Source organism: Mauremys reevesii, linkage group 3 (genome assembly GCF_016161935.1).
Source record: "Mauremys reevesii isolate NIE-2019 linkage group 3, ASM1616193v1, whole genome shotgun sequence".
NCBI classification, from domain to species: Eukaryota; Metazoa; Chordata; order Testudines; family Geoemydidae; genus Mauremys; species Mauremys reevesii.
In genome coordinates, this window is record NC_052625.1 from 155,986,942 (window position 1) to 156,009,925 (window position 22,984).

Consider the following 22,984-nt stretch of genomic DNA (forward strand, 5'->3'; position numbering starts at 1 on the left):
AAAGGAATGACCTGGGGAGTCATTCCCATTTTTGTCCATGCGCCCCCGGCCAACCTCACTGAGGCCAGCCAGGAGCACCCATGACAGCAGCAGACGGTACAATATGACTGGTAACCATCTCTGCTAACTTGCAAAGGCAAGGGGATACTGCTGTGTAGCACTGCAGTACCGCATCTGTCAGCAGCATCCAGTAGACATACAGTGACAGTGAAAAAAGGCTGAACGGGCTCCATGGTTGCCGTGCTATGGTGTCTGCCCGGGCAATCCAGGGAAAAAGGCGCGAAATTATTATCTGCCGTTGATTTCACAGAGGGAGGATTGACTGACGACATTTACCCAGAATCACCCACGACACTGTTTTTGCTCCATCATGCATTGTGATCTCAACCCAGAATTCCAATGGGCGGGGGAGACTGCGGGAACCATGGGATAGCTATGGGATAGCTACCCACAGTGCAACGCTCCGGAAATCGATGCTAACCTCGGTACATGGACGCACACTGCCGAATTAATGTGCTTAGTGTGGCCGCGTGCACTCGACTTTATACAATCTGTTTCTAAATACCGGTTTCTGTAAAATTGGAATAATCCCGTAGTGTAGACATACCCCCAGTCATGTTACTACACTGAAGAGAACTGAGTCTGCTCCTTGGTACACTCACTTTACAGAGGGGTGTTTATTTTTCCTTGCTGTTCCATGCAGTTCCCACTGCCAGATGGGAGATACAAGGATTCTTTTCCAGAAGTTGTCTTTGGCACAGATACTTTCCTGTCATCTCTTGGCTGCATATCCTCATGCTTCTGCTGTTTGATACAAACAGACTGTCCTCTAATTTTTGCAATGAATGCTGTTGTCATCTGCAGAATTTGACTGCTGAGCTGCCCTGAAGGACCAAAAAGGATCACCCAATTAGCTCTCTAAAGCTTCACAGGATGGCTCTTGAAATAGTGTCACAGCAAGGGGCCATTTGGTTCCCTTTTCTGCCCCTAAGTGGAAGCTCATCTCTCCCAAGACCCTCAAGATGGTCTAAATTATGAAATGTCTTTGATTTTTTCCTCTTCATATTGTTACTTGTGTGTTAGAGCAATAATAGTATGTCAGGTAGGGGGTTTGCAGGACTAGGAAGGGGTCCCAGGTTCCAGCCACTCACCTCTGCACAAACAACACCCTCCCTCCTGGGGTGGAGGGCGTCAGAGTTACCCCTGGAGCAAGTACCACACATAACAATCAAACAACACTTTTATCTAACCCAGGCAAAGCCTGTAGATCCATGTCAGGCTCTCCAGCAGGGGCTTCATAGATTCCCTTTCCCCTGGCACAGCATACAGCAAGACAGGCCCCCATTCACTGCCCCCCATGCCTGGCTCGACACACACATATCCTCTGTTCAGTCAATGCAATTTCCTCTCACCTTTGGGTTAGTCCAGCCTGTCCACGCACTCTGATGTTGATGTGAAGTGTGAGCTCAGAATGGTGAGTTCTTATGTGTGGTCTCAGGTGTTCTGTAAGCTCCAGGCTGGGCATTTATAACAATCTGCTTTTGCAAGCAGCTGGCTCTCCTCCAAGTAGTTCCCTCCTCCTCCCTGCTGTAAGTCAAGGCTCCTGCCTCTTTGTTTTCTCTCCAAATTTTCCTGGGCTGGTCCGCCATCCCGTATCCCATATACTCCTTCACTCAAACCTTCCTGGGCATCAGAGTTAATTTGGCGCCCTTGTTTTGGAGCGACACTCCCTGTCCCCAGCCAATCAGTTTTGTGTAGAGTAGCGGTGGAGAGGAGAGGGGGAGAAAGTAGGGAGATGGGGATCTTTCGCCAGCTCCATAAGTATATCAATATGCACAATGCTTCATTCACTCATTTGCATTCAATATAGAGAAAAAAGACTTAGCCCTCAATACTGAAGTCATTTTAGGATATTTTATTTATATTCAGCTACAATTTTACAGAGCTCATCTGGGGTCTGAAGTATACTATAAAGCTTTTCCTGGAACCTTTTGATGCACACAGCATATAATTACCCTTATCTCACTATAAAGGTCTTCTTTAGCTCATCAGATATAACTACCTCATTTTTTATGCTTTTGGTTTCTTTTACTATTTCTCTTAATTTTTATTAGAAAATTGATTTTATCAAACATATCCAGCTAAATACCTCTTACAGATTGAGTGCATTATCAATAATTAGGCTAACATTTTAGGTTTACTTAGAACTGGCTCTCTCGTCCCAGAATTCTGGTGTGAGGAAAATGGCTCATTTGTGTATATTCTCTCTCACCATTATTATTTATCTGGTAGACCTGGCAGATGTTCAACTGTCATTATTTAGTAAGTCAAAAAGAACACACAGGTTTATCCTGTTCTTGATGTGCACTTTGTGTAACTTACACTATCAATAATGGGATCCACACCTGTATTTAGAAGAAAACAGTTCCCTTAAAATATATTTCCTTCATAAAGAAATGCATACTAATGATTAGCTGTTTGCAAATGCTCATTTTGAAGCACTAAATATATATTATATAAGTAAATATAACAAACTTTGTAGTAAGTTCTTTCTCTGATATCACCTTTCTGCTTTCTTCTGTATAAAAAAGGACTGAAAAAAAATCAGTTGATGTATCTTGAAAGGGACACGGTTAAGGTCAGTATGCCAATATTTTTTCTTGTATTTCATGGAAAATTGCTGAACTGAGAGCCTTGGACAGTGAAGTCATCTTATTTATCAGCAGAAAATTGCATCCTGAATTGTAGCAGAATAAACTTCTCCACTAATGCGTTTCAAACCCTGACCTGGAGAGATCACACTGAGCAGTACAAAGGAATTTCATTTTTAGTGTCCACTCAGTACTTTGGCCATTTGCTAAGATTACCAGCAAAGCTGCTAATTTTAGTAATGAGGATACCAAATCGTTAGGGATTGAATTATGCTGTAAACATCTAGGGTTTGTCTATACACAAAAGTTGTATCACATTGACCATATTGGTATAGTTAAAGCAGTGTGGAAGCAGTTATATTAGCATAAATGGGCTTATACTGATATAGCTATTCCCATATGGGAAGGGAATAAAATATACTGGTATAGCTACATCCACACTAGGGATTGTACTGGTATAACTAGTTAGTTAAAATAAACAAAACAAAAAACACAACCACCACACAGCTATCCAAAATAGTTATACCGGTGTGTAGACCAGGTCTTACTCCTGTGCATAGTCCTACTGATTTAAATTGGATTATTTGAGTAAGAACTACTTGGGTGATTAAGGCTTTGAAGGATCTCACACAAAGAATGTAAATGAATTTCACATATGACTTCAACAGACACATAATGGTAATAGTGAATCACTCAGAGATGGATTCAAACTTTTAAACTATATATGAAAGCCTCAATCTATTATTACAAAGTTTTTGAGCCATCCAATCTATATCTATCTTTAGGTATTTATATGGCCCCCATTCAGGGCCAGATTAATGCAGGGGCTTTAGGGTCTGCAGCCCAGGGCCCTGGATCAAGGTGGGGTCCGCAAAAATAAATCACAGGCAGCAATCTCCAACTCCGGGCCGCTAAAAGTCCTGCGGTGCAGTGAGGGGCTCAGGCAGCCTGCTGGCATGCCATGGCCCCATGCCACTCCCAGAAGCTGCTAGCTGCTAGCATGTCTCTGTGGCCCTGGTGGGGGGGAGGTGGCTCCGTGCGGTGCCCTCGCCTCCAGCACCATCCTCACAGCTCCCATTGGCTGAAAACAGGCCAATGGGAGCTACCGGGGTGGTGCTTGCAGGCGCGGGCAGTGCATGGAAACACACTGTCCCCCTCCCCCAGGCACTGCAGAGATGTGCTAGGAGCCAGACTCCTCTGGGAGCAGCGTGAGGCTATGGCAGGCAGGAAGGCAGCCTGAGCCCTGCTGCACTGCCGGATGGGAGCCACCTGTGGTAAGTGCTTCCCGGCCGGAGCCTGCACCTCGCACCCCCTCCTGCACCCCAACCCCCTGCCCCAGATCAGAAATCCCCTCCTGCACCCAAACTCCCTCCCAGACCCCATACTCCCTCCTGCACCCCAATCGCCTGCCTCAGCCCCCTCCTGCACCAAACTCCCTCCCAGGAAAAAGACTTGTATACAGGGGCCCCACAAAATCTAATAGCCCTGGGCCCACAGGAGAGTTCATCCGGCCCTGCCCCCATTACCATATTATCTGAGCACCTCCCAATCTTTAATGCATTTATCCTTATTAAGTATTAGTATCCCAATTTTATAGAAAGGGAACTGAAGGACAGATAGACTAAAGCCCAGATTTTAAAAGGTATTTAGACTCTTACAGTTGCAGGCAGGCACATAGTGGATTTTCCAAAGTGCCTAGGAACCACTCATTGATTTCAATGGGAGCTAGGTCCTTAGGTGCTTTGGAAAAGCCCAGTAGGCACCTAACTGCATCAATAGGCTCCTGAAGAACAGCTCTATAGAGCTTGAAGGCTTGTCTCTTTCACCAACAGAAATTTGCCCAACAAAAGATATTAACTCACCCTCCTTGTCTCTCTCCTATCATAAGACCAAACGGCTAAACCACTGCAAACAGTAACCACTGGAAGAGGCAACTATCTTCTCATTTTTATCAATGGTATTTCAGAGACATGGCTGACAGAGTACTGTATCTGTTCCATGGATAGATACAATATAAAGTTTCCGTTTCCAGTTCCAGCTCACACCTTTCTTTAACACTAAATTCACTTGAAAAAAAAATCATGCCTCTGTGTATTAACAAGGTCACATTATACTTTGTTGACATTAGTATCTCAACAATATGAAAAAATAGAGTTTCTAAACAAAACCTTGAATATGTCATTTTGATCTCTTTACTATTAAGAACAGTATGTTGTTTGGTTCAGTACTTGCATGTCGTCACTGCAAATGACAAATAAAATTGTTAAGCACCTAATATATTATAAAGTGACATTCCAGAGATAATAAAGGGAAAAGATTATGTGAATGCTCTAAGAAAAAATATGAATATTACTGAAACACACTACTGTGTACTTGATCTTTCTCAATTTGGTTTATTAAAAAATGTTTCCAAGCTAATTAGAATGCTTTGAAGGCTCTTTAAAAAGCTAGGCTTAGAGAGCACATGCACAAGTATTTAGTTTGCCTAATCTCCAGATTTGAACTTGTATTCAGTTTTGATAGTTTTAAAATAATTTAAATAGATAATTAAATGAATGTTTCATGCCTTGTTAGAACAATTCCTGTTTAGCAACTGACCATGAAACCTAAGCCTACCTTACTAGAAAAAGATGGCTATTTTGTTTAAATCTAAAAGCAAAGTAACCAAGGGCCCAATTCTGCAAGTTACTAAAGCCTTAAATCTCAGGACCCCCAATCCAGCACTGCAGGATCATACACTTAGTCAATTTCAGTGGTTACTAGTCTCTTCTACTCAGCAGAGAATACAGAGTGGAACCACTAGAATTTTTAATATTAAACATGAGACACATGACACTGCAGTAATCAGTGGGGAGCAATAGACCACAAGGTAAAAGAAATCCCTGGTACAAAGTTCAAAGTGGGAGTAGAAAAGTGCATACATTTAAGATCTCATATTTAGCAAAACGGCTGAACTAAAAAAAGATTAGCTGTCCAAATTGTCATAAAAACAATGCACAATTAGAGCTAACTGAGTTCGCCTCAATTCAGACTTTCTAAATCTGGATTTATGAACTCTCCATGTGGGCTGAGTTTTCCTCTGATATTGTCTTGATAAAAATTGACATTTATTTAGTACATCAAAGGCACTGGACAAACTTCAAAAACTGATTATAAATTATGAGTCAGATCCTCTGGCGGAGTGTTCTGCCTTACCAAAATAATCTGGCATTAACTCTGATTTAAGTAGTACAGAGGATCACCCCAGTATACCCAGATGGCATAGACCAGATGAAGGGCTTTTATGCTACTTATACTCCTTGCGAGCATAAATAGGAAAAGAAGGCACACAATAATGCACAGCTAGGATGCCCCTATACTACACCAATCCTTGGATGAGTTTTTGGCCTCCCATTGTTGTTGCAGCTCTCAAGACTGTTCTGCCAAAGCACAGAGGAATCAGCTCTACACAGAATAGCACCAGGATCAGCGAGAAGCAAAGGTGAGCTTTAAATCACTGCATATGCATTTGCGAGCACACAGGTGCACATTGCATGCACACAGACATACACACCAGTAACCTACCTCACGTTGCACTTTGTGCAGATTAACTGTACATATGCAGGAATATCTACAACCACCTCTATGGAGAATGGTGGTACCCTTTAAACTGCACACAACAGCAATTCAGAATGAAAAGGGAAGACTACCTCCTCTATCTCAAGCTGGTTTTTATTAAAACATTGAAAGAAAAGGCCAAACCCAAAAAATATATTTTTCACTATTAATATATGTACCAGCTCAAGTTGTAACAATTACATTTGTGAAACACACTATTTTATTCTCTTTCACTTTCCTACGATTATTCTAAAGAGTTTAATGTCAAATTTTTAAGGATGGCAAATGTTTTTAATGCTTTTAAAATGAGTCAATAAAATAACGGTTTAGAAAAGGTGCAGTAAACAAGTAGCCATGTTATTGCTTCTGATGGCTGTTAGCTTGTGACAACTTCCAAATTAACCAAAACACACAATAATTGATACATTATACACCTGCACAAGTCAAACTGAAACTTCTTTAGCATTCTAAGCCACATTGTGAAAAGGAATGGATGAAGCTACATTTTGCTTTCAGGTAAAAAGAATCCCCAGAGTTTTCTGTGACACAACACAGATCTAATGTGAAAAACTGTAGCACTTGCCAGAACTTTACTGAATGTATCAAAATAACAGGTAAAGGGATGAACATAATAATTCTTACAGAAAGTGAGGGCTGCTGTTGCATTCTTCTCCCAACATCACTTTTAGGACCTAATCAAATTAAACAGACCTGAAGGTTCCTCCAATAGCCCCATCACCACCTCAGCCAATAAGATACCCAAACCTTGCTGATTGCCTAGGACCCATTCCTATGAGATGATGAATAACGGCTGGAAGGTACAGAGTGCCCTTAGCTGCCATTAAAGTCAATCAAAGTTGAAGGTTTAGCACCTTATATGGAGTACTCCGCACCCTGCTAGACTGAGCTAGTCAAGCACAAAGTCAGTAAATGTTCCACATTAGGAAAGAAAGTTATATGATGCTACAGGTCCAAGATCTGGCATCTCTACTGTGGCTTTCACTGCTTTCTGATGTCAATTACTACTCCTTCTCTAAATTACCTAACTTGTGAGACAATAACTATTTTTCCTCAATACCAAATAGCCCATAAAATATTATCCACATTAATGAACAGGGAATATGAAGCTACAAACTTGAACAGAATTTGGTGTTAAAAGACGCAACTTGTATACACTGCATTGCGAAGGCTAAGCTGGGCCTGGTACAAAAATAAAATTTAACAGGTTTGTGCAAAAGGAATGCTTAGTGGTTATGCTTCAGAAGTACACATCAGGACATGGATGGGAAGAACCTCCCAACAGACCTATATGCCAGGGAGAAAAACTGCCCCTTGTTACCCAGTGCTGCAATATTTAAACGGCAATATATGCAGGCCAAAGGAGGCCAGCTGGGGGACACTCATAGGCCCTCAGAACAACCCATCAGGCCAGACCAACTGCCACCAGAGTTGTATATAAACAGCAGTTTATTCAGAAATCAAATAATGTCTTTACGGAGAAAATGCAAACTGGAGTTCCAACATAAAATATTAGTGACAGTCCAATTAATATGTTCTTGGTTCCATCAAATAAGCCATATAGATGCTTCCTACCACAAATTTTCTTAATAAGCACAAGTTTTAATACGTGATCAACGTGCTCGTTATTTCACACACAGGACTAAACCATGTATGTAATGCAACCCACCAGGCTTGTCACTTGATATTCCAGTCACACTGGTGACATGGCTTCGTATTCTTGGCATTTCAGCCTGTTGAGCCAAAAGTAGTAACTCTTATTATTCTACACTCAAAGCCAACAGTTTCCACTTGAGAAACAATTCCAACAAAATTAATGTCAGATGAGGAAAGCATTAATTCATTTTCCAAGTAAATTGGTTATCTAGTCTTTGACAGCTTGCATTGTTCCAGCGTGCAATGCTGCAGGCAACAGAGTTTTTAAAAGTACAAAAAAAAAAGGCAAGGAAACTTTTTTACCGTTATAATATGCACAGACAGCACTACAGGCAGAGCAATGTACTTTAAAAAGATGTCAGAGCTGATTTTTTTGGCATCAGTCCTAGAACAAGTGAATTTTAACCACATTTCAAATTTTATTAAAAGAAAATCCATACTACTCACTTTGGATGAAGGCTTAAATAAATTTATTTAACTCCAATCACATTGAATTCCTGGTAGCTGTTGTGAGAGTCTTCTGGCAAACACATACAAATTAAGATTTCCTCTCTACAGATATCTTAAACTAAAGTTTAAAAAACAATGGACACATATATGGCATTGATGAGTAGTAGTTTTCCCAAATCACACAATCAATGTTCTGCTTGTATGGACTGACATTTTTCAAACTTACCTTTCCCATCACTTATATCTCAAAGATTTTTGCACATTTTTATTAAGCGTAATTGTTTACCTTTCTCAATCAGAGGGATATATATTCTTTCCATTGTTCCCTCAAGACCACATTGGTGGGAAATAAACAATAAGCTTTTTACACATTTCAAATGCATGTGCTGCAAAAATATGACATGCTGATGTGATGAGAATAGGTAACAAGAATGTCTTTAATAATGTTTGCCATTTTGTTTTTAGAATTATAAAATATTGGGGTTGGAAGGGACTTCATCTAGTCCAACCCTGTGCTCAAAGTAGCACCAATCCCCTGACAGATTTTTACCCCAGCTCCCTAAATGGCCTCCTCAGAGATTGAACTCACAACCCTGGCTTTAACAGGTTAATGCTCAAACCACTGAGCTATCCCTCCCCCCAAATGATTTCTTATTGAGCAAGTTATCCAGATGATAAACAAAACAGCAACTAACCAATCTAGCATAAAAAACATTCAAGTTTAACTTTGGAACTCAAACACCCCACTGAGGCTGTCTACATAAGACTACATGAAAAATGAAATTATAATGCTACCATTTGAAGACATGGCTGTTAAGATGGAGAATTTATTAGGGTTTATGTGTCACTGACTGATTATAACAAGCAAAAAGCCAAAGAATCTACATTTCTTATATTTACTTCCTTATGTCTCGGTTAACTCATTGGCAAATGGGAAAAACAAAACCTCAGTGAAAATGAGATGCCACATCTGAGATGAACATTCCTAAGTAACTAAATAAAAATGTTAATGCAGACAAATCAAATTGTTCCAGTACACTTACTATATCTCATGAAAGAAGCAGGGTGAGATCTGATCCATATTGGAATATGGAACCTGAAGGAACGCCCACATTTTATGCAAGAGATGATGTTAATGCCTCTCAATACAGAACTTTTCTCTCCAATTTAATAACAAACCAATGCACCAGCACTATGTTAAGGGCAAATAAAACCAGAATGAAATAAAACCAGAGGGCTCTTAATTAAAATTCCACTGGTACATTTTACATAAATAAGAGAGTCAGCCATAGTGTCCTGGTCAAATTCCTACACATCTAACATCTGCTTATATAGATTAATCCTGTACATTTCAGTTGAATAATGCAATTTTGGTTTCTCTCAAAGAATAGTTGTTCTTCTAGGTGGAAAAAAAAGTCTGATGTTTACAGTTTAATCATGGCTAATTAATCAGTTCTCTCAATAATCCTGGTGAAGCTACAGTCTCAATCACAGATAGGGAAGCTGAGGCAGAGGGGTAAGTGACTTGCCTTAGGCCATACAACATGTTAATGACAGTACAGGATTAGTACATTTTGAAAGCTGAGATTCCAAGCTCCAAACTTGCAGATGGTATATAAGTAGTCATTCGCATGAATACTTCTCAAAATATACATTGTTGAAATCATGACCGTACTGAAATGGAACGAAAATAAGATTGCAATCTGAATGATGGGTAGTTAAGGTCCAGTATATCAACAAGCTGCCAGGGCAAAACATTAATGATTTAGATTACTGGAGATCCAGAAATCCTCACTTCCTAACACAACATTTGTTTCTATGCATGGTACTCTTCAATATTTTGAATCCTAAACTAGTCATTGGTCCCCCAGCTTTTTGGTAGTTGGCCATAACTGAATATTGGAAGCCCCAGGCCTCTAACTAATGTGATTTTCAATCCCTACAATCATAGCACAACAGTGTACACAAATACAGAGGAGATAGCTGAGAAATTCTTGTGTCCTACAAAGTCAAGAATCTCAGAGGTTATCAGTACTGTATAGTATATAAGGAGATATAACAATCCAATGCAAACATAGTGAATATGTGAAGTATGGCAACGGTTGTAACAATATTTCAGGTCTGACAACATAATAAAAGGGTATCTTAAAGCACAGGAAAAAATCAAAAAGACTCCAATATTCTAAACTCTACTAGTATAAAAAAGAAATACTAGAACTGAAAAAATATACTTTTTCAAAGATGCAGTTTGAAAAGAAAACTATTTATAACCTGCCTCTATGAAGGTAACTTTAGCATGTAAGCTATCTGGGCTTAAACTTTGTACTGATTATGCCAATTACTGGCTTGATCCTGCAAATCAGCCCTCATGGAAATAGTCTTTATTCAAGAAAGAAGTCCCATTGACTTAATAGAGCCTGCTTATATGGGGATTACTCATGGGTAAAGGTTTGGTAGGTCATGAACCAAACTGCTATGTGATTGTCTTAGGGTTGCCTATTTTAGTTGGACATATTCCTGGAAGTTTCATCACATGACATAATCTTTCATTAAAGATTAATCTTTAATTCCTGGAGACTCCAGGACAATCCCAGAGGCAGGGGCGGCTCTAGGCATTTTGCCCCCCCGAGCACGGTAGGCAGGCTGCCTTCAGCAGCTTGCCTGTGGAGGGTCCACTGAAGCCGCGGGACCAGCGGACCCTCCGCAGGCAAGCCGTCGAAGGCAGCCTGCCTGCCGCCCTCGCGGCGACCGGCAGAGCGCCCCCAGTGGCTTGCCGCCCCAAGCACACGCTTGGCATGCTGACGCCTGGAGCCGCCCCTGCCCAGAGGGATGGCAACCCTACGTGAACTGTGGGCATAGACTCACATACTATGAAGGAGAGAAACAGAAAAGACTCAGGAGCATTAAAAATGTAAGGAAAAATATACTTTTTCAAAATGTTACATCCTATACGAGCTGAAATAACATAGGTTATAAAGATTCCCTTAGCAACTCATAACAATATAGCTCCCTGCTCAAATAAAACCTTCCTTTGTTATAACAATCCCTTCTCAAAGTTAAACAAATTCTTTTCAGGATGGTGCAGGCCTCTGCCAGGCTTCCAGGCTAAATTCAGTTTTCCCAACATGGAACAGACCTTCGCATAAATTAAGCTTCCAAAAAGATTGAATCGTACAAGACATGGTTAGGGTTCAGCTCCAAAGCCCCTTTGGCATTTTTCTTAAAGCCAAAGTTCCTGCAACTATTTGCCTACATGAGACTGTCAGATATCATTAAGTTTCTATTCCTTGTGGCTGGGGAGAAAAGATTGAAATTCTGACCCACGCATACCCTAAAGTTCTAAACCCAGAAGAAAATAAAAAACTCCAAATGTATATTTGTTCTCATGATGTTTAAACCAATCTCACGATGTTTGGATGCATGACTCATTATTTTCAATGCTTAGAGTTGGCAACATTTGGATCTGGCCTATCAACACTGTCCATCTGACTCAAACTGAAATTCTCCAGGTAGCAGCAAAGACTGAAGCTTCCCTTCGGTCAAGGAGAACTCTAACACGAATACACTTTAATCAGAAGAAAGGAGAAATCAAGTCTGCAGAGCATATCCTGCAGTTGGTTTCTACCCTTCTATTTCCACTGGAACTTAAAGTAATACTAACTATGCTATTAGCTTACACCAATCAACCCATCGTCCATCCCTGGGTGTCCTCACTCCCAGTTATGAAGCACTCAGTGACCCAGACATAACACAATTCCTGCACAGACACATTCAGAACAAAATCAAGAGGTATATGGCAGAAACAAAACGTTAGAACAGGTTGGCAAAATCCACAATGCTCTTTCCCCAGAAGGACCATGCGTACTTGAGGGTTAACAAATTATGTCAAAGGTTTTGTAGGCTGATATATGCAGATCACAAATGAAACTGTGTGCATAGCATACTGTAAATTATCTAGAACACTGCTGAGCCTGTACAGTTAACAGCAACCATAATAAACACTAAGGAAAAGAGCATCTCTGCTGTGCACTGAACTGAGAGTACTTATTAATAAGGTGTGCAGGCAGCTGGATTAACAATCCTTATCTGAACTTCTAAAAGAAAATTGATACAGATCGCAACTGGCAAAGTTATCAAAAGATGGAGGTCCCTTCAGGCTCAAAGCTAACAATCACAACATATTAAAAAGATGGTAAATGACTTATACTCCCCTTAATTCCACAAGTGAATCTTGAAAAGCAAAAAGGTGATGGAAGGTGAGTTAATTCCTAAAATGTCAGGAACTCCCTTTCAACTGGTATGCAAAGAAACCACAAGGAAGCATGTGGCAGCATATGATTATGGGACAGAATATGGGATTGCTGAGTGGATGTAATATTAGCACTGCAGCATACAACAGCAATAGAGAAAAGGCCTATTTTCAGTCTGTCACCAATTGAGAAAGATAATTCTGACATATCTTCAGATATTTCTAATAATATATATGTCAAGTAATTCCTTTCCTAAAATTCTAATGCATTACCGGCCCAAACTGAAAGATTATGAGAAAAAACATTAAATGTTACACTACAGTTTGTTTTAAGTGCAGATGGAAGCTTTACTAACAAAATGAGAAATTCAGCAGTAATTTACTGGTGAAGCTTAACATGCTGACCTGTCTCTTGGACCCTGACTTTAAATCTTCACAACTGAATATTCGAAGATAAAAAGCAATTACAGATGTAAGTAAGTATATTGAATGAGCTCTCTCCTGCCATCTATTGATGAGCTGGGGGAAAAGACCTCAGGAGAAGACCATATTTGTATAGACTTTGCTGACATGATCCATAGATATAGCTACTTTGCTAAAGTGATCAATTTTGGCTGTTTTCAGTTAAAATTCATTTAAATATTGGGTGCAGGGGTAATTAAATGTTATCTTTATTGTATGACTAAAGGTCAGCAGAACTGTAATTAATATGCCCTAACGGGGGGGGGGGGGAGGGTGCTATCAATGTAACCTCACTTGCTGAGCATGGGGTAGTGATGCAAAACTGAAGTGAAGAACAGAACATTTGACCCTCTCCCTCTCATGGGTAAAGACAGAGTTGATTAGACTTATTGAGCTAGAAATTGTTAGAGCTGAAATCACTGATAGGCCAGTCTGGGGGGCTGACCTTACACCTGGTGTGGGGGCAATGCTGCAGTGAAAAGCAGCGCAGAGAAGGCAGCAACATTGAGGTTCCCCATTACCCAGTGACATCACTAAGAACTAAAATCACTAAGAACTGGGCTGGATGTGGGAACCTCAAAACACAGCATGGCAGGTGAAGGCAGTGGCAAACAGAGGTGGCAGCAATGAGTAGCTGCAAGGAGGGCAGAAGTAGAGGCATCACTCTTCTTCTCCTCTCCCACCATTGGACCCTGGGACTTCACTGACCTTGGACAACAAATCAGTGAGTCAGGCGCAGAGGAGGGAAAAGCGGAATGGTGTGTGAAAGGGACGTTTGTCTATGGGAAACTGAGGCAAAGGATTACTGCCCAAGATACTGTCGAGCAGGTGTTTACTTAGTGTTTGCATACTTCTGAATCATTGCTGCAGTGTTTTCTCAAATTAATTGTGTGTTCCCTCCCCTATTAGTAAAGTCAGTGCTAGTATTGCCTGTTAGAGGCAACCAAGAGTGGTGGTTATTTTTCTGGTGGGGGCTTGAGCTGGTTTTGTTTTGGAACTATTTGAACCCTGCCCTTCTTGCTGCTGACACGACCTGGCAGAAGTGTTACACAAACTACTGCTGTAAGAAGAACGTATGTTATTTAAGGCCCACATTGGTTTTCAGTTCACCCTTTTCTTTCAAGAACCAAGTATTTCTCAGTCTCAAAACCAAAGTAGCCAGATTTAGAGCTACAGGGTTCCATTTCACCTTGCTTCTACTTAAACAGTCCTCTCACAAATGCTTTTGTTACCTCCTGAGGTTGATCATGGTACTGAACAGACACTTAACTTTTATCAATCATGTAGACAGCAATCTATAGAATTTTCTTCTTTGATCTCCTACAGGTCTAAATTATGACCTTTTTCTTTACTAGGGAGACAATCAAAGATCTGACCACTGGTGCTTAGAATGGTTTCATATTAACTGAGCTTTAAATGTTCAGGAAGGTACTTCGAGTTCATCTGTATTGTTGGTAATGTCGCTCAAGCAAGAAATATATCTGGTGTCAATAAAGGAGTGACTTATCTTAGTTAAAATATACCCTGACAGGTTTCAATATGAAGACAAAATTGAATGTTGAAAAGAAATTAGACATACTATTTTTAAACCAACTGGTGTTAATACATTGAGATACTTTTCTCCATTTAGATCTAGTGTTATATTTATGGGTCAAAAGAAATCTCCATTATAAACATCTACTTTCATTCAATGTTGATTTCAGAAAGAAATTTGGCATATGCATTTGTAAAGCTTGTCAAGAATACATTTATGGAAAATGAAGATTTCTTGAAGTATGTGGCTGAAGAAGGTGTGAAAATGCTTTCAGAATTTTTCTCTCTTTCTTCTATAACACTAGATGTTTTCCAGAAATAAAACCATGATAAACAGATAAGGAAGCATTGTAAATAAATAAATATAATAAATACCATTCGATTTCTATTGTTGTAGCATCTGTATAATAATTTCTCATATAAAAGATTCTAAACTAGTCATTTCTAGTTTTATATCAAGGGCAAAGATTATATAAAAAGAATTATTTTGGATACATGATGGGATTGCCCAAGGTATGATAGTTCTGGGACATGATGCAAGAGAAATTAAACACTCCATTATATTTTGCAGTGACTAAAGTTCTAGGTTGTGTACAGAATGAATTTTCATTTGCTAAATCACAGTAAGTGCTCAAGTTCTTGGTACTGGAAGTCAGTATCACAAAAGCAGTATACTAGAGAAGTTCTATATCACAGCTTGTTGACCTATAGTTCTCCAAAATTTCTGGGTTTAAAATTAGGCCTCCCAGCATCTCTGCAGATATTGTGATCACCATTTTACAGATGGTAGGCATAAGACAGAGAGGGCTCAATACAAAAATCTTTACTCTCACAGATTTCCCATTGAAATCAGATGTAGCTTTGCTAGAGCAATGTCTTCTGGACTAGGACCAGTGAGGTTATGTGATTAGAATAAGGATCAACATCTTGTGACAGAGCCAGATGAGAAAGGGCTACTACAGGACACACATTTGTGTTTAGCTTCAATGGATACAATTCATTGGTACTACTGTGTTGTGGTATGTAGGTATCAACCCAACATCGTTAATTTATATTTCTTTGCTAATCCTTTGCACAAGAATATTATCAGCACATCAGAAGTGAAATGATCTTAATGAAAAACAGATACCAAATACCACTTCAAAATGGAAAGAGGCAATTTCCCCTGTAGGTGGACCCAGACCTGAACATTTCAGCTCTCCCCGATATTGCAGAGAAGTAGCTAATGTTTATCAGCACCTTGAGCAGACACTGAAGCATTGAAAGCTATCAGCTATAATTCAAGTCACTGAAGTGGGAAATGTATTGTTTTTTTTTTATGAAGTGTACTTATCTGGTTCTGTAAAATTCTAAGTAAAAATGAAATTCATTTCTTTTCTTTTCTAGGAAGTGCAGATCACACTTTGTTTATCTTTAAGCCTTCACTACTCTACAATACTTTGAGCATAAAAATCTCATATATCCGAAATGAGATCCGGGCCATTACCCTATTTTACACCACCAACTTGGATTCTTCCTCACGTATTGTGATATATCTAGGGGAGAATGACTAAAGTCTAGAGTAAAAATGATGAAACATCACAGATATTTGATGGCAACCAAAGTAATTTAAAATTATGAAGGACCCATTACATTCTTTTATTGCCTGCCACTAACCCTTCCTCCTAAGTGTGTCCCTTTTGTAGGCCCAAGTCCCTAATTTTATTAGATGATGTGACTTCTGAATTAATGGATGTCCCCCTCTGGTACCCTTTCCCACTATCTGGCTGCTGAGCATGATCCACATAGTCAAATGCTGGGGACCTTTATTTAATTATCTGTTTACTCTCTGTCCCAAACTTTCTAGTATTGCCAACACTCTCTTTGTTTACTAAGCCCCTAACCAGCCCCCGCTTAACTATGAATTTCTTTATTTTTATGAGTTGAAAATAAACTCTATCACTTAACTATTGAAATATTGTTGGGGTTTTTTGAGGAGTTTTGAACAAACATTTACACCCATTCATATTTTACTTATTAATGGGTGAATAGTGTTGTATTTTCACTGCTAACTTGGAACAAACAGCTTGATCACTTTTGAAAACAGGATTTTAAGTTAAATGGATTTCTACGGTACATAGGTGAAGAAGAGAAAGATAACATTAGCATATGACTATAGCCTGTTTACTGGTTCTTGCTATACTATACTTATGTTTAATGTGCAATATGCTTTGTATTAAACAACCTGTACAATCTAAAAAGGTTTTAGTCATTAAAAGCCAAATGCTGAAATCCCTGTTCTTAATGTGGCTAACCTCCTATTCAAAGCACATTCTTAGGCCCCGATTAAACACACAGGCATTGAACAGTACGCATGTGAGAAGCTCCACTGAAGTCAATGATTTCTCACATGCTTGAAATTAATCATATAAGTGTATGCAAAATTGGGCTTTTACAATCTATAGTTTATTTTTTTTAATCAGTAATGAGATGGTGATGCAATAACTTTAGCAATAACTGCATGGAACTTGGAAGGAGAACAAGTTGAAGGAGGAAAGATTTTGGAGGAGGCACCAGGAATTAGTCTGTGTGCACCTGGATTAAATGTTAGCTGCAGTTACAGCACCTCTGTAAATAATTCTCTTAATAAAGAGCCAGTTTAGTTTTATAAGCATGGAGTGTTCTCATGTTATTACACACCACGTAGTTCATGAAAAAATATTAGACTGATTTTCACCCATTCATTCCAAATTTAACTTATTTTTACAATGCAGAGCAATTATTCCTAAGAATCTACTTATTTTTCATTATTACTCTTTTAATAAAACACAGTTAATTATAGAACTTTTTTTAAACTTACTGTCCAGACTCTAAGACATTTAAATTTGCTTTGCCGTGGCTCCATGAAGTAATTTCTTATATGAAAAAATAATTTAATAAAAGGGAAAAAAATCGATCCAAAGTAGAGAGGTTTACCTGGTTAACCCTTTAATTTAATCCGACATGCAATCACAACAATATTAAAGACTTCTCAGAGCATTGCAGCTCTACATTGCTTATAACCTAGCAGAAACCAGAAACTTATAATAATGGCTGGCCTGGAATATTTCGAAGGTTTAGTCCTCCACAGTATGTCAGGGAGAAACTCTCTCCCCTTTCCGTTATGGGTTGAAGCCTTCACAAATTCGTTTGTTCCAGGTTTCTTTTAACTGCTGTCCTATATTCCCCCTAAACAGACTGCTCCCCTTGAAGGAAAGATTTTCAAACTATTAGAGACAGTCTCAAACCAAAACTCAGAGCTCCTCACCCTGTATTTAGCTCAGATCCAAAAATCACATGGAGAGGGAGATTGGAATCCTGGACTGGCTCTGCACCAGGCAAGAGGACCAAAATTTCATGAGAACAGCTGGTCTTGTAAAAGTTTGGCCAACTTTTGCAGAAAACTTCTGCAGACAGCTTGAGAGGATTCAGACTCCTCCCCCAAAAGACCAGTATGATGTTACAGCAGCTGAATTGGGGGAGGCAGCATCGCACAAACAGCAGTCTAGGAGTAAGGATCAGGAGTGAAATGCACAGCTATCACATCCAAATATTTCATGGCTTAGAGGGAAAAAAGCAGAGATGAGAAAGAGAAGGAGACTCTTGCGCTCCACATGGGTAGAGAAAGCAGGTGAGTCCTGCCCAGCTTCCTCCATTCCTGCTTGTAGAGAGCTGTGCACTGAGATAAATATACAAGTAGCTTTAACAATCCTCTACAAATGGTGTTCTGGGAAATCCCAATCTATACAGCACTCGGGTTTATAATATTCCAGCATGGTGGTGAACATAAAGCACTCTTCTTTAGAATAGCAGAGACCCTTTACCTACACACTGTATTTCAGATTACAAAAGAGGCCCGCTATTCCACCATTAGCAAACTGCATTCCACATTGTAATACACGTATTTTCATGCACCACTGATGTACTTCACACATCAATGTACTGCACAGTCAACCTGTGGAACTCTTTGGCAGAGGATGCTGTGAAGGCAAAGACTATAGCAGGGTTAAAAAAAGAACTAGATAAATTCATGGAGGATAGGTCCATCAATGGCTATTAGTAGGGCCCTACCAAATTCGTGGCCATGAAAAATGTGTTACGGACCATGAAATCTGGTCTTTTGTGTACTTTCATCCTATACTATACAGATTTCATGGGGGAGAACAGCATTTTTTAAAATGGGGGTCCTGACTCAAAAGAGGTTTGGGGGAGTTGTGAGATTATTGTAGGGGGTGTCACAGTATTGCCACCCTTACTTCTGTGCTGTTTTCAGAGCTGGGTGGCTGGAGAGCAGTGGCTGCTGGCCAGTCTCCCAGCTCTGAAGGCAGCATCTTGTCAGCAGCAGCACAGATGTAAGGGTGGCAATACCATACCATCCATCCTTACTTCTATGTTGCTTCCTTCAGAGTTGTTTCAGGACCCCTACAGATACAATATCACTAAATTTCAGATTTAAATATCTGAAATTATGAAATCTATGATTTTCAAAAATCCTATGACCATGAAATTGACAAAAATGGACCGTGAATTTGGTAGGGCCCTAGCTATTAGCCAGGATGGGCAGGGATGGTGTCTCTGTTTGCTAGAAGCTGGAAATGGGTGACAGGAGATGCATCACTTGATGATTTCCTGTTCTGTTCATTCTGTCTGGGGCACTTGGCATTGGCCACTGTCAGAAGACAGGATACTGGACTAGATGGAGCTTTGGTCTGACCCAGTATGGTTGTTCTTATGTACTGTATTCTGCATTTTGGTAGTGGTATTTTCTTGCACCATTAATACAATATTTTCCTTTGTCTAACAGGGTCCTTCTACTGACTCTGTGCTCACACTAATTGTATATTGCATTACTGCCATCAACTGAACTACAGTAATTCTTTCAATCCAGTGGTCCATTTACAGGAATATTTGTCCAACTTTGTATGAGATTGATTTAGGAAAATCAGGGCCACAGGAAAACAGTAATGGCCTTAGGAAGAATGATACATGAGTCTTTATGGGAAAAAGAGTAACTCGAGCATCTTTGCACTGTGAACTACGTATTGATGGATGACAGTGCAACCTAATCACATGGGCCAGTGTTAATCAAAAAAACCTGGTCAGCTCTCAGGGTATGAGAGATAAAAAGGATGCTGTAGTGTGAGAATTACTACCTGCAACCATGTTAGATCCATGGTTACAGAGCATTTTAGCATCCTTGCTATGCCCAGGTAAGCCTTCACAGTTGAAACACTTCATGGAGGACAAAAGAAAAGCTTGCCATTTGCATGTGGAAGGCCTAGTTGGGAACTGGCTGAGTAATATGTCTGTGCTCTGCTGCAAATTGTGTGCTTGTGCATCTCTACTAGCTACACCTTACAAACTCTCTCCTTCTCACTGACTACAGCTACAGGGAGAACACATACAGGACTAGGTCCCAGGGACCATTCATTTGAAGCCTGATGCAGCTCACTAGGATGGAGAGGAAGTTGACTTTAAGTTATACCCGTTGCTCCTTGATCCCTCAAACTGTGGGGTGATGGTTTGTGTAGCAAGGTCTCAGTTGGTCTGCTGAGCGACTGGGGAGCAGTGGGGAGCTACTGCCTCACCCAAAGGCCTTGGTCACACCTCTCTGTCAATGTGGAATTAGCAGAGGGAAGTGTGCCATTGCAGTTGGTGTGACACGGGAGTACCGGCCCGAGTCCGTTGCATGCCCCTCAGGCTTGGGAGATGCTGGCAAGAGTCCTTACTACTTTATTGGGGATCTGCTACCCCACTTCGGGGTGGCAGGGGTAGGGGAATGCAGGCCCACCCAACTCCACTGTATTCCAGCCCAGGGCCCTGACAGTGGTGGGGGCAGAGGGTCCTGCCCCTGGGTCAGTGGGGATCTGTCCACAACATGCTGACCAAACACTAACTCACCACACTGTCCAGTTCCACCCCTGAGCTACTTCCTACCCTGTCTCTCGCGTGGGTCCCTCTGGTTCCTCCAACTTGTCAGGGTGTTCAGCCACTGGTAGCCCCGGTAGCTCCAGCTCACTCTCAGCATCGGGTTCACTTGGGCTCGGGTCGCTGCCCAGCTCCTCCAGTTCCTCGGGATACTCTGCCCCCAGCAGTCCTGGTAGCCCGAGTCCTTCCTCTGGGTCAGGTTTGCAGGGTCTAAAGGAAACAGCCAGAAGCCTGTGTCTGTTTCCCTCCCTGGTCCTCTCCTCACTGGGATAAGGGCCCCGCCTTTTGTACTTCCTGTTCCACTCCTCCTTTTCCAGGATGGAGTAAGCTTGGCCTGGCTCCGCCCACTCAGCCTGACAGAGTGGCTCCTTACCCTCCGGTTCAGAGGGAGGCCACCCCGGCTCTTTACAGTTCGGTCTTCATGAGCAACTTAGTGCAGGCTCATGGCTGGGCCAGCAACAACGGTCCCTAAGGGATTACTGGAATGGATCACTCTGGTCCGCCCCTTATGTTGGGAGATGAGAGCTGGGAGGGATGGTATGGAGCCAACCTTCCCCATGCCAGGCGAACCCGCAAGAAGACAGCAAAGAAGATTTCACAATTGCTTTGCCATGATGGACCGACACAAAGCAGCAACCGCCAAGCCTGAGCTGGCTCATAAGGTTTGTCGCCAAAATCCAAATTCTCATTATACCATGTTTTTAATATTATCTTTTTTAATGTCAATGCATTTCCACCCATCTTATGAATGTGGTGTGTTGATGCCACAGAAAGTCTGGGGAAAAAGGCCACCTGTCCTTTCTTTGGACAGAGCATGCAGTGATTGGACATGCTTCATCACTTTAGGGTTAGAGGTGGCAGCGGAGGATAAAAAGAAAAGAGACATTAGAAGCTGCAGTAATATCTATAGTCCACAAAACCCTCACCATTCATGCACACTCTCTTTCATTTGTATCATCCGTCTTACTCTGTTTTTAAAATATAACATTTTCTTTCACATGGCTTCAAGTGGCTTCATTCGTTTATTTGTAATCTTCTGATTTATTTAAATTGTTCCTGATACATCATTTGCTCCACCATATGTCAATAAGTTTCCACTCTGCTTCTTGGGTGTGGTTTGTTGGTGGAGTCTTGTAGCAGCCATATTATGGAAGTCTTAGATGTCGCTGCCTGCTGAGATGGCTGCTGACTCAAGCAATTGAGATTTCTAAAATAACATTTAGCATCAGACTGCATTGTAGAACTTCAGTCTCTATGTGTGAACATCTGCTGATGTGAGTGGGATATACAAACCATCCTATTTAATCAATTAAAACTGCAAGAGACTTTAAGCAGTATGAGCTGAGAATGTTATGTTATGAGACCAGGAGGTGCACAAAAAACTTGTGTTCTATGAGGACATTTCCTTCATGGAGGGATGTGTTCAGTGAATGCTAAGATGTGGGCTCACACATCTGCCACAGTATCATACAGTACCCAGGTGGTCTTCAGGTAGCAATGTGTATTTGGCATAAAGTACACACACTTAGTATCACTGTTGTGAAATATTCAACCATCTGCCTAAAAGCAGTGTGGCCATATTCAGTGATTAGACTGACCATTCACTGAACAAAAATGTTTTACTGTGTGGGGGGTGGGGAGAAAGCTGATCTTAGAGAGGGGGTACAGTAATTATATCTGCAGTGTTCTACGCTACACACTCTCTCGCCTCCTGTTTTCATTTGCATTTTTATCTTGATTTTTTCAAAAGTAATTTTATCAGGGCAGGTAGGAGTAGCTCAATTTTATTGTCAATAAACTCCTTAATTTTCTGCCACTACTTTTGTTTGTCTGGCATGCTGACTAAGTAGGACTAGAGAGGATGCTGAATATAAAAGGGTAACTTGACATATGTCAAAGAAAGTGGTGACATACTGAAAGAAGTGTGTATGTGGGACACTGATTGGGAACAGCCTGTGCTGTGTCTAAGCTCTGCTGTCAGCTGTGTGTGTGCCTTGTGTCTCTGCACCCTAAAACAGTTTGCTCATCATTGATCTGAGAAACAATGGGAGAGGAGATTATGGGCTCTGTTCCCTTGAGCGATCTCTTGGCCCAGTTAGGACTCAGTTCCTCCCCCAGCTCACCAGTGTGCATGTAGAAAATGCAGCCTGCACAATCCCTCTTGCTCTTCTTGTCCTTCTCCCTGTGAGATCAGAATTGTTATCTACATTATGGTCTTAATTCTGCCCATCTAACCCTACAAGCTGAGCCTTACTGGGAAACAGGTACAAACATAGTTTTTTCACTCACTTGAGTACAGGGACTTATCTTAACTAGCTCTGCTGCTAATATTAGCTTCTCCAGAGGCTAGTCACTCAAATGTACAGGTATTTCCTATTCCTGCACAGGTTGGAATCCCATTCTGTCTGCAGTGATGGAGCAA

The 22,984-nt window shown here is 40.8% G+C and overlaps 1 protein-coding gene and 2 long non-coding RNA genes across 10 annotated transcripts in view; 1 reads left to right on the plus strand and 2 right to left on the minus strand.

Moving 5' to 3' along the window:
• ADGRB3 (adhesion G protein-coupled receptor B3) overlaps positions 1 to 22,984 on the minus strand; it is a 626,613-nt gene that overhangs the window by 427,920 nt on the left and 175,709 nt on the right. Inside the window, exon 1 of one of the 8 annotated variants that reach the window (XM_039531247.1) lies at positions 20,572 to 20,679. The exons of the other annotated variants lie outside the window; for them this stretch is intronic. Coding sequence (XP_039387181.1) covers positions 20,572 to 20,662 — 91 coding nt within the window. The 5' untranslated portion in view covers positions 20,663 to 20,679. Of the gene's footprint in view, positions 1 to 20,571; positions 20,680 to 22,984 lie in introns of those variants that run through there. 8 annotated transcript variants of the gene reach the window in all.
• Positions 427 to 6,132, plus strand: LOC120401356. The gene is made up of 3 exons (XR_005596395.1): positions 427 to 485; positions 2,592 to 2,638; positions 6,057 to 6,132. It is a non-coding gene; the product is annotated as an uncharacterized LOC120401356 (long non-coding RNA).
• On the minus strand, positions 659 to 1,349 carry LOC120401355. The gene is made up of 2 exons (XR_005596394.1): positions 1,152 to 1,349; positions 659 to 884 (listed from the first exon to the last, which is right to left on the minus strand). It is a non-coding gene; the product is annotated as an uncharacterized LOC120401355 (long non-coding RNA).